This window comes from Opisthocomus hoazin, chromosome Z (assembly GCF_030867145.1).
Source record: "Opisthocomus hoazin isolate bOpiHoa1 chromosome Z, bOpiHoa1.hap1, whole genome shotgun sequence".
Taxonomy (NCBI): domain Eukaryota; kingdom Metazoa; phylum Chordata; class Aves; order Opisthocomiformes; family Opisthocomidae; genus Opisthocomus; species Opisthocomus hoazin.
Genome location: NC_134454.1, coordinates 7,560,823 through 7,573,443, shown reverse-complemented (window position 1 = coordinate 7,573,443; position 12,621 = coordinate 7,560,823). Strand labels below are relative to the sequence as shown.

Below are 12,621 nucleotides of genomic sequence, written 5' to 3'. Positions count from 1 at the left end.
CTTTCAGCATCTGTTCCCAGGTGTTTGTGTGGTATTTGTGTACATGTTTGCCCTCATGTTTATAAGGAATTTTTTACTTTCTTCACTCTTCTGCTTTCCTTTGAAAGGTAAATGGAAGTTTACTGTACTATCCACTAAACTGCTTGCATTAAGTATATTAGGGCCAGGATTTTCTTGGTCTACAGGACTGCATCCCACTATGTGGAGAGAGTCCCAGTTAAATATATTTGGTGGATGGCTGGAGGTGGGGGACTGGGAGGAGAAGAGTAACAGTGGCTGCTTTACAAGATTTGCAGAAAAGTCACTTTTGCCTTACATGGTAAGCCATAAACATAAAACAACAAAAGTTGCTTAAAACTATTCAGAAAGAGAAATTTATCTATATCACATTGCATAATCTGGCCCCATCTTAAAGGGCCAAGGAAAGGGGAAAAGTTGTTTCAAAGACAGATCTGTAAAATCTGGGCTGAAGACTTGATGTAATGTTTGGCACAGCAAGTAGCTCATTCCGCTGTTGTGACTGTACCGCATCTTGCTATTTTAAGTCCATGCAACATCAAAGACACATTTGCAGGTACAGTGTTGGAGAGCCAGCAACTTAAGACACCACAATAATGTCACTTGGTGTGTAGGAGGAGGTTAAAAGGAGGATTAAAAGCAGTCAGGCATGATATATTAAATGAATCCATGACTAACGAGGTGTGACAGCAAAGGGTTTCATTCTTTTCAACAGAATAGATCCCTAAGGCTGGAATTATTACTCCGCTGTGCCTTTATCACCTTGGAATTTTTATGGTTATTTTTGATGAATTCACATTTTTGTAAAGATTTTTTTGACATTAAGCCAATTTTCACTTTTAATTAAATCCATAAACAACCTTAATTCTGCATTAAAAGGTTTATTGTTTCTTACTTTCTATTATTATTACTGCCAGGAAATATTTCAAATACCAAAACATGATGTTAGTTAGCAATTGTAAGTTCTCAAAGGTCCAGTATCTATGCTGTACCTTGTAAACATTATACGTTGCAACCTTTATCCATCTTAAGAATCTGGCTTGACAGACGCCACAATTTTTCTTTTCTTTTTGTGGAGGTTTGGTTTATTTCTCCTTCCATATATCAACGTAACTCATGTGATTCTTATGAAACAGGGATGAAAAAATTAGCAATTTTAAGTCTAGAATTTGCCTGTAGAAAGTCAAGCAAGCAGTAAAAAGGGCCAGATCTAAAGTGTTTGGCACACAGAAGGAATGGAAATTGAGAAAAATGAAAGAGTGAATGAAATGCAGGAAGGAAAATCCCACCTAGTACTGCAATCTGAGAAAATGACAGAGAGGAGATAATACATTATTTCACTTTCAATTACAGTATCGTTACAGTGCAGTTTAATACCTGTATTCAGGTCCATTACGCCAGTTTTAGTTGAGGCATCACACAGAAAGTTCTCAGAATGCAATGTTGTGATTGGCATTTACTTTACATGTTTGTTCAAGACAGTGGCTGAGTGGTTGAGTTGCCCTCCTGGAATAGGCAGGACAGGGCTCACAGACGTCCTTTGGCAGTCCTGCCTGTAGGCAGCCTGCACAGGAGGGAGGGAACCAAAGCACTACTTATTAAGCTGAAAACAGATGCTCAGTTACTTCTTCTCTGACACAGGAGTGGGCACTCGTAAGTTTAAAGGAAATTCCTCAAGAATACTACAGGCCAGTTCCTCAGAGGCTGACACGCAGGTCTCTGCTGCCATGTTCTGCTTCAACAAACCACTGAATCAAAACTTCATCCTCAAATTTGTATAAGGCAGCTTTAAAGACTGCCACTTAGTGCTTCCAATGCTGTACAATGTTTGCTGCTTTCTATGAATGGCTGTGAACTTAGTTTTAAAACTTCTAAACTATAACTTGTTTTACATGGGGCTGACATCTCAAAGGTTTATCTAAGCCTACATCAGTTAATGCACATTCCCCTTTTATCTGGACCAGTTTCCTTTAAAAAAAAAGCTTAGATTTTTTGTCCTCAACGATCTAATAAATCTGCTGAAACTAGATGAGATGTGATGAAAAATGCTCAGAAAAAAAAAGTCATTCCCTTAGGTCACAACTCAGCTCTTCAAAGATGTGCTTATACATATAAACAACTGTTGACTTATGGACTTGTCATCCACAGGGAACTGGCGTTGTGAAATGTCTTGGTATTTGGAAGTGTCTGGCATATGAAAATACAATTTAGAGCTGAATCTCACATACTGTCCGTCTGCCCTCAAAATCCGTCCTTCCATCTGAGGTTGGCCTTATAAACTGGATTTTGTATTATTACGCATTTACCAAGTGGCAGAACTTTAGAAACAAAAATTTCTCTTTTCAAAAATAATTTTTGATTTGCCTCATTATATATGTTCAGTGATTAACCATCACATCAGAAAATAAAAAGCATTAAAGCAGGCAGTCTCATTAAGTCAAAGATGAAATTATCATTTATATAAGAACCGTATCTATTATTTCCCATTAACAGTTCTTCTAATCAACAGTCTGAAATCAGCACTGGTACTTGAAGATGCATTGAAACATCTAATATTAGAACACTGACGTCTCCACATAAGCTTTACACCAGTCAACATGGTAGAAAATTTACCTTTTTCCTGACTTGTTGATCTCTGGAAGAATGGGCTTTCACATGCTTTCTTAGGGAACTTGGATCTGTGTATCGTTTGGTGCATCCTGGAATCTGACATGCGTAAGGTTTCTAAGTCAAAAAAAAAAAGGATAAAGCAGCTGTTAAATCACGGATTATTTTAATTCAAGATAATCCCTTTTGAGCCTTGGGATGCTGCAAACCACATTACTACACAGAACACATATGTTGTACATTACTATAAGCAGAATGCTCAGTAATTTACTAGAAAGTGAAAGGAGGAAACTAAGGCTAATGAAGACAAACAAAAGGAAAGCTTTCGTTATGGTACCTTTCATCCTTTCATTGTTACTTTTTTTTTTTGTAATCAATACAATTAATATTGCTAATTATACTCACAATTCTTCCACCCTCAGAGCAATCTTTAACTTAATCAGAAATTACATTCTTTAGTGAATCAGGTAAAGAAACTGCAGTAAAGGCCCAGACAGAATGTTTAGGATTATAGAAGAATCTGCTTCAGAAAAAGAGAACATGAAAAAGTGTTAGTTTACTACATTACAAAGAGAGCAAGCAAAAACCAAAGCAAGCATTGAATACTGAAGTTTCAAAAACATTATACACAAAAATGCACATTTTAATACAAAGTACAAGACAAACTCCTTCAGGTCACATTTTCTAATAACACATGTCATCTTGGAAAGATATCAGCCCTATAGTACTGTTATAATTTTCTTAAAAGAAAGTCCAATAAATTTAACTCACCAAGTAAATACAAATCTCCATAAATATCTTCTTCTGCCTGTTCTAACCTGTCTGTCTTCCCTGAAGACTTGTAGGTCCACCATAGAGAGTATTAAACGAACCTTAGATCCAACTGTTTGCTGAAATTCGCTATTTCGCAATTGGGTCGTTAACTTTTCACAAAGCATTTCCAAAATCACTTTGTACAAATGATTAACTTACTAGCCATACTGTTGACTATTTAAAATGGATAATTTAAGTTTTGTGAAAGACATTTAATTCAAATGGCATTGTGCTCATTTTCTTTCTGAACTTCTACCCTTAGGCAACTACTTGTTTCTGACAAAACATGATCTTGTTATGAAATAAAAGTCTTTAAACGAATCTCAGCTGACAACAAGCAACAATTTGCTGGCATAAAAATTTTCAGATTTACAAAATTATTCTTCTTCTCTTGACTTTTTGATACATGCCCCAGCCTTAATTTTAACAGAGTTTTTGTCAGAGAATAGCCGTTATTATGGCAGATGGCTTTTGTGTCTTCAGGTTCCCTAAAGGTCACCTAAGTGGGAGAAAGTTGCTGCCTCCACCTACAGAAAAGCCCATGGAGCTGTGGCGTTTTTATCACCTAGCATGGCCCATCTACCTCCATGCTTAGGACTCACTTCTGAAACAGCTCTAACAACCTGATCAGACACTTCTCCCTCCTGTCTCTAAGGTTATGGGCTACTTGCTGCCACCAAGCTGGAGGAAAGGAGCACACACTGTGATGTACAGGGGACTGCAATGGGACTTCTGGTTCCTTACAGTGTCCAAGTGTGTCCTCTGGTGCTTGGCACGGTCGCTGGAGTTGCTGAATGCTTTCTGGCAGCCAGGGTGCTGACAAAGATACGGCTTTTCACCCGTATGGCTCCTTAAGTGAATCTTGAGATTTTCTAGTCTGGAAAAAGCTTTCTTGCAACCCTCAAACTAGAAAAGAGAAAGAAATTATTTGACAGGAAAGCACACACAGAAAACTGCAGCAGCAAAAACTGAGCAGGAGGGTGAAAGGGTTTGCACAGAGCTCCAGCCTGCCACAGCTGGATGCCACTCCAGAGCTGAGGAAAGCCTGGCTTCTCAGTGTGGGTGTTGCTGCATGGTCTGAACCATACAGACCGTAAGAATATATTTAACCTTCCTGCACATGGCTATTTATCGAACACATATAAAATTATACATGTTCCTTTTCCAGTTGAATAAAGGTGGCCTGCCCACCTAAGTAAAGACCAGTAATTATTGTCTTTGGCAGGATACGTAACATGTCATGATCATGAGCCCGATTTTATCCCTACATAGTATCATCACCCCGGGTGTCGATGAAATACCACCACTGTGGTCGCCCCAGACACTACAGTGAGGTCTGGGTCCTGCCTACACTAGGTAAAGTAGACATAAACAGTTTATTTACAATTCATTAGATCATAAGAAAAATTACAATATAATAATTAACTAAAATCTTAAAATAGTCCAAGCTTGACTAGCAAAGATATGTACTGTACCCACTGAGGTAAACAGTGCCCAATTTGACAGGCAACGAGCGACCTTTTCCTGTTGAGAGCTTGAGAGACCCAAATCAGTTAACAATTCGTAATTGCCTTGATATCACTTTCCACGTGCACCAAGCAGGAATCCCAGAAGTTTGATACTCGTGGCATTTGTCAGCTCTTGAGCCTGATCTTTAAGATGTTGATATTTTCTCACTTTCTCTGCTGCTGCATCTGTCAAAGATGTTGATTTACTGTTATATCTCACTATGATGTCTGCTACTAGGGCTTGGTTTCTGTTAACAAATAGCAAGTCCGGTTTGTATAATTCATTTTTTCCATCTTTCAGCAGTGGCTCTTGGAATACCATCCAGTCAATCTCTTTGGCGTCATTCACCAATAATTCACAAAGTTGGTTATGTTTTTTAATCCTGGTGTCTTGCACTGAGGAACAGTACCCAATGACATGGGAACAGGTCTTATTCTTTGCCTGGCGATGCTGACATGATTTAATTTGAGCCTCTTGCCTACCCCTTGCTAAAAATGCTCTTGTAGGGTAGACATTAGGTTTCGACTGTAATGGCTGAATTAGGAAACTATGTCCTGCTCCCATTTTACAAATGGGACATCGAGACTCAAATAGACAAGTCAGCTCAGAGCACAGTACCACTCAGCCTGTCTGGGAAACACAACTTCAACTGACTCTCCCAATAGCACCCAGAAAACAAAATGGTCACTGTGGGGTTCCCAAGCCCTGCACTAGCTACCCTTATCTCAGCTCTGGACTTGTCTGGGTGTTAGCAACTAAGCTGAACACAGGCATCTCTCAGTGCCAACCCAACCTACAGAACAATAACAAAATCATGCAGGCAAATGTCAGTCTGCTCTGCCTTGCTGATGATGATGCAAAAATTAAAATGATTTTGTTGAAATATTTCTTTACCTTTCTGCCATGAGTAAACGTATGAGGTACTAAAGATAATGGAAGCCCATCAAAATAGGATTTAATCCATACAAGCAACCAATAATTGTGTGGCACAGTATTTCTACACCTAATCAAGTACGGCATCTGCAGAGAAACCTGTGTCCATACGAGCAGAAAACCAGTGCTTCATGTATCATGTTCCCTTAGTATACTTTGTTCTCAGGGAAACTAAAACCCATCAGTTCTATTTGATACAAGCATTTTTTTGTACATTTGATTTCAAGTATACTTGAATATTTATGAATATTAGTGAGAAGTATAGGCTTTTTTAATTCTATCAGTTAAGATCAATTAATCCTACTATTTTCCACTGATGTATATTCCACTGTGCAACATCTAAAGCATCTGCTGCGTAACATGCTAGTTCGTAGTTCTTGTATACTTGCAAAAATAATAATGCATTAACAGAGATGTCAAACGTTTCTAATGCTAGCACAAAATTTTCTACCATTTCTCTTCCTATTTATTTTACTCACTTGAAAAGAAATGGGCCATTTTTCACTGATGTTAGAAATTTTACAATATATTATTCAGTGCATGTATGTTTACAAAAGCACAGGTAGGAAAACACTGGCATAATTCTGATCATAATTAGCTTGCCTTTCTTGCAAATCTGGAAGACCCTCAAAAAACAGAAAAAAAAGGATATAAAATTTTCATCACTTAATTTTAAGCACTTCAGTTTTTTGGAATAATGTAAGAGCAAGTTACAGCTTCAAAGAAGAAAGTGTAGGGAGAAACTACAGGAAAAAAAAGTTTCAGCCTGCCCAAACAAACTGAGGCAACTGAATTTCTGTGCAGCACTCCCTAACATCTTCTGTTTGGTTTTAGAAACAGAAGAAAATATAGACTGAATGTTGGCCAGGAAAACACAATATATAGGAGAAAATACACCATACCTACAAAATATCAATATTAAAATTAGGCTTAAGACATCAAAGCTTCAGAAAAGGGATGAACCATCCCCCACTATATCTTAACTGCAATTTTATTTTTCACAGACATTAATTTCAGAAAATTTCTCAACCAGTGAAGCTTTTTATTATATCCCATCCCTTTATTCGAAGCAAACCTACAGTGCTTTTCAGATTACCAATTTTGATCACTAAACACTAATTTATGCTTGTACATATAGTGTTGCCTGTGTGTTTATGAAGGATTAGTACGCAAGCAAATCATTGTTGCAAGCGTAAAAATGTTTTTATTTTTAGGAAGCTATTATTAGAAAATATTCCAGGACAAATTTAAAAAAATGTAGACAGATATATCTTACGTTTGCCTGGATAAAAATAACATAGATTTTTAGGAAAAAGTAAAAAGTGGAGAAAGCATAAAAAACATGAGAGCTAAAAGACTGATAACGCAAATGGCCTTGAAAATGCAAAATAATTCAAGAGCAGCTATGTTACAACAACAAAGGAACGCAGTGATTGATATGCAGAAAAGTTATTATTTCTTATTAAATTAACAGAAGAACAACCATCCTTTCTAATCACAAGAACTAAGCTGTACATAAGTATGCAAGAAATGGTAGTATCTCAGGTACCCTTCCATTTCACAGAGTAAAAATCAGACCGCTGAAAAAGTTCTAAAAGCAGGCCCTCCATTTTGTTTATTTCACAAGATACTAAACTTTGAATCTTCAAGCATGCAAACAAAGTTAAACATGTGTAAATAACTGTTTATGTGATTGCAAAATTAGCATTGAATTTACCTGGGGAAAAAAACATTTAGCTGAGCAGAACTAGAGAATGTTATCTTAAAAACGTTGTGACTTCTGAAGATTCCTGCACTGCTTATCATAACTTGGAACCAGAGAAGATAGTCTAAAGTTCTCTCTCCCCTCCACAGCCCTAAACTATCATGTGTCATATTCACAAGGCTATGTATAGTTGTACATTGTAGAAAAGATCATTCTACCAAAACACAGAAACTACAAGCCTATGTTATCAGAAACACCATCTTTACATAACGGTTAATTAACGTTACTCTAAAAAACAGACTTATTGAAGCCTTGGGAATTTCTGATGCCTCAGACAAAAGGAATGAGAAGATATTCCTTCCAACAACACAGAATACACGTTCTTTCCTGATAACCAGATTTCAGTCACAGTATTCCAGAGAACACGATTACCTATGGAGGAGTAAAGTCAGGCCGATGGTAGTAGTTGTATTTCAAAATGGAACTCTTTGTAGTTTCTAAGTTATTAACTGTGGCAGAAAAGGAGGATATAACACCTTTATTGCAATTAGTTACTTAAGTACATTTCATCCATTTGGCATTGTGAAGCTGTTTGACACTCCTAAACATACTCTTGACTGAACCAAATGTTTTGGAAGTATCATGTGGAATTGTGTCATGGTATCCTAAACTGCAGTACAGAAATCATAGTTACTGAGCTTTTATTTTTACCATTTCATGCAAATTTGAAACCCTTAAGTAGCTCATACTGAAAATTTCCTCTCTGCACTTCCTAAATTTGGGAGTTCTTCTTACAACATATTCATTGGAGTGTCCATATCCATGTTTACTTTAACTTTTTGTAAGGATAATTGTCAAAAGCAAGACACTATATTTACAGTGAAAGGTAAAGCATGTCAATAAAAAGCAAAAGCAGTGCTATGACTTCAGAACACTCGTATTCTCATGAGTGTGCTGTTCATGCTTGCATACACAGAGATAAAGTGCAGTGTACCGGGCAACCACCCTGTATAATTACAGAATCACAGAGTCACAGAATCACAGAATGGTAGGGGTTGGAAGGGACCTCTGTGGGTCATCTAGTCCAACCCCCCCGCCGAAGCAGGGTCACCTACAGCAGGCTGCACAGGACCTTGTCCAGGCGGGTCTTGAATATCTCCAGAGAAGGAGACTCCACAACCTCCCTGGGCAGCCTGTTCCAGGGCTCCGTCACCCTCAGAGGGAAGAAGTTCTTCCTCATGTTCAGACGGAACTTCCTGTGCTTCAGTTTGTGCCCATTGCCCCTTGTCCTGTTGCTGGGCACCACTGAAAAGAGCTTGGCCCCATCTTCCTGACACACACCCTTCAGATATTTGTAAGCATTTATTAGGTCCCCTCGCAGCCTTCTCTTCTTCAGGCTGAACAAGCCCACCTCCCTCAGCCTCTCCTCGTAGGGGAGATGTTCCAGTCCCCTCACCATCCTCGCAGCCCTCCGCTGGACTCTCTCCAGCAGCTCCTCGTCATTCTTGAACTGGAGATCCCAGAACTGGACACAGTACTCCAGATGAGGCCTCACTAGGGGAGAGTAGAGGGGAAGGAGAACCTCCCTCGACCTGCTGCCCACACTCCTCCTAATGCACCCCAGAATGCCATTGGCCTTCTTGGCAGCCAGGGCACACTGCTGGCTCATGGTTAACCTGTCGTCCACCAGGACACCCAGGTCCCTCTCCACAGAGCTGCTCTCCAGCAGGTCCACCCCAAGCCTGTACTGGTGCATGGGGTTGTTCCTCCCCAGGTGCAGGAGCCTGCACTTGCCCTTGTTGAACCTCATCAGGTTCCTCTCTGCCCAACTTTCCAGCCTGTCCAGGTCTCACTGAACGGCAGCACAGCCTTCTGGTGTATCTACCACTCCTCCCAGTTTGGTGTCATCAGCAAACTTGCTGAGGGTACACTCTATCTCTTCATCATGATATAATGACTGAGACTTACATAAAATAATCTGTGCAGCATGTAAAGCCCTGGTGGATACACCATGCACTTCTGAGACCTGTTTGGAATTAGACAGCAAAATTCATTACAAAATACACTGTAGGAAAAGCATGGTAATACCTGTGTGAATACTTAGTAGCGGATATTCAGTGGCTTTAAGAAATTAGTATATTTTCACTGTAAAAGGAACTGCTTTGATTAGCTCAGTTGATCACCAGTGTAAGAAAGACTGAAGACTTTGCTCTGGCAAACAACATTTGTCTGAGATCTGATCCATTCACATAAAAGCATGTAGTCTTGATTTTAACAGTCAGTGAAAGACAGCCCAATGTCCTCTTAATTCAATTATCCCCTAATATTATGTGGTATCAAAATTCTTCATTTTTTCCTATCTGAATTTGTTTTGCTTCAGTATCTAAACAGTATATTTTCTGTTGTCTTTTTCTGCTATATTAATGTGATATGTAAAAAACTTCTGATTCTAGGTATCTTCTCTAATCAAGTCACTTAACTTTTTCCAAAATAATTTATCATTATTTGCTTTCTCATTATAAACAATGCTTTTTCACACCTACTTTGATTCTAAACCCAAAACAAATAAAACCAAATACTCTTAGAAATATTGACACCTGAGCACTATATGATTTTACAATAATGTTTCCTCCAATATTGTGTTGCTGTCCTGTCCTGTTATTCCCACGTTTAAGCTTGTAATATCTTTTTTTAATTTGTATCAGTTATACACAGTGATCCTCACATATCTTCCAGCATCACTGCATTTGCGGGAGGATCATCTTTTATTTTTTAACTGTGAAGGATAAGCATTTCCCTAGTCTGTTGCCATCTGTGGAGAAATGACGGAGCACTGGAACAGGCTGCCCAGGGAGGTTGTGGAGTGTCCTTCTGTGGAGATATTCAAGACCCGCCTGGACAAGGTCCTGTGCAGCCTGCTGTAGGTGACCCTGCTTCGGCAGGAGGGTTGGACTAGATGACCCACAGAGGTCCCTTCCAACCCCTACTATTCTGTGATTCTGTGATTCTGTGAAATATTTACGGGCTATTATAACGAATACATTTCATTACATGTTCCCATTCTGGTCTCTCTCTAAGGTTACAGAGAGAGGGGTAGTTTTTTCTTTTTAAATTTGTCTTTGCTAAACAACAACTTTCCTATAACCACTGAACTGCAACAGCTGGCTTTCTTTGGATCAAGAGCTAGCCAATGTCCACACAAAGTCTTAATAACAAACCAAGAAACTTCAGTGACAATACATATTGTTTTTCAGTCATACAGAGTACAAGCCTCAGGAAAGAAGCAGAAGAGACTGAGAGGCTGTGATACAGGGAAATGGTTGGATGAGATACATCCAAATGGTCTCAGAAAGTTAGCTGTGACCTATGTTTGATGAAAAGGTGAAGAACTGTCCAGATCTCTGCCAAACTCAGTTGGAGGAAATCAACCCAGTCCTATGTGCACATCAGCACATACTAATCAGATGCTTCAAATATATTCCTATACAGTTGCAGAACACCAGTTCATCTGGCTAAGCAACCTCTTCAGCCATGGTGAATCTCTGATGATGCAAAAAGAGAATAAAGAAGTGCACCCAGAAACTAAGATACGTATCATAGGGGAGAAATTCCTCCCTGACTTTACAAGGTCAACAAGATGAGAAGATTTACCCTGGCACATACCTTCCATGAAAAAATATGGAAATAATCAACCTTCCATGCCTCTTCTTCATTCAGCACAACAGCTGCTACTTCTGATCCAAGGACAAACGGCATCGTAACAGTGTGGGACTGGACCTTCCCCACTACATCCACATAGGCAGGAAAACCAGCAGCTTCACTGAAGTACAGTTAAGCTCAGACCTAGCTCTTGCTTTGCCAGCTAATCCACATTAATCCATGACTGACTGCACGTGACCACATAGATGCATACTCTAAACACTCTTCACACAACATGGTTTGGTTTTCTATTGATAATTTCTGTCAAAAAATTTCCCCTTCTGACTACTACATTCACCCGGGGTTGCGAAACATAGGATCAGTACTTCAGTAGTAGTCTTATGTGTGCTAGGCATTCAGGTAATGTGACTTTTCTGAATCAAACCTTCTTTCTCACTCATTCAAGGACTGTTTCAGCCTTGTTTAAGTCACAGCATTTTACAGAGGGTTTTCACTACAGTTGGTAATACTAAATTTCCACTCAGATCCATTTTTCACTGGGCAGAATTTCTCATCCTATAAATATAAGCTATATGTCCTCATTACTGCTTGCATTGCTCTGCATTTGGCAGTTTTACAGTGCATCTTTTTATAACTCAATAATTCAACAAAGTCAATCAGATCTTCTGTAGCTGTGTGATATCCTCAGTATTTGTGGCTCTACTAGTGCCTAGAAAGTTTACCTACTTAGCACCACTATTTTGAGAACAAGTGAAGCACTCTATGTCATATGTGCCCTACTAATGGAAATTCATACAAAAAACTTAAAATCCTAGAATAATTTAGGTCAGAAAACACCCTCAAGATCATCAAGTCCAACCACTAACCTAACACTGCCAAGTACACCACTAAACCATGTCCCTAAGCGTCATGTCTCTTAAATACTTCCAGGGATGGTGACTCAACCACTTCCCTGAGTAGCACATTCCAGTACTTGATAACCCTTTCAGTGATGAAATTTTTCCTAATACCCAATCTAAACCTCCTCTGACACAACTTGAGGTTGTTTCCTCTTATTCTATTGCTTGCTACTTGGGAAAAGAGACCAACACCTCTACTACCTGAAAGGAGGCTACAACCTTTCAGGTAGTTGTAGAGATCTCCCTCCACACAGAGGTTCAAAAATGTCATGTTGTTCAAACATGAAAAGTCTTGGAAAAAAACAATTATAGTGTATATACTGTCTTCTTCAAAAAGAGAACTGCAGGCATCTCACCAGCAGTGTTTTATATACCATTCCACACCGATCCTCATCAGCACTGGGACAAAATTCAGTGCAAGACCTCCTTTGGAAACAGCATTATCTGCTTATGATTCCACATTTGAATCACATTTAA

At 39.0% G+C, this 12,621-nt stretch overlaps 1 protein-coding gene across 2 annotated transcripts in view; it reads right to left on the bottom strand.

Annotated features, from left to right (window-relative positions):
* GLIS3 (GLIS family zinc finger 3) overlaps positions 1 to 12,621 on the bottom strand; it is a 182,163-nt gene that overhangs the window by 48,666 nt on the left and 120,876 nt on the right. For both annotated transcript variants that reach the window (XM_075410664.1, XM_075410665.1), the window contains 2 exons: positions 4,183 to 4,344; positions 2,632 to 2,742 (listed from right to left, as the gene is read on the bottom strand). In XM_075410664.1, the coding sequence (XP_075266779.1) occupies positions 2,632 to 2,742; positions 4,183 to 4,344 (273 nt within the window). The remainder of the gene's footprint in view (positions 1 to 2,631; positions 2,743 to 4,182; positions 4,345 to 12,621) is intronic.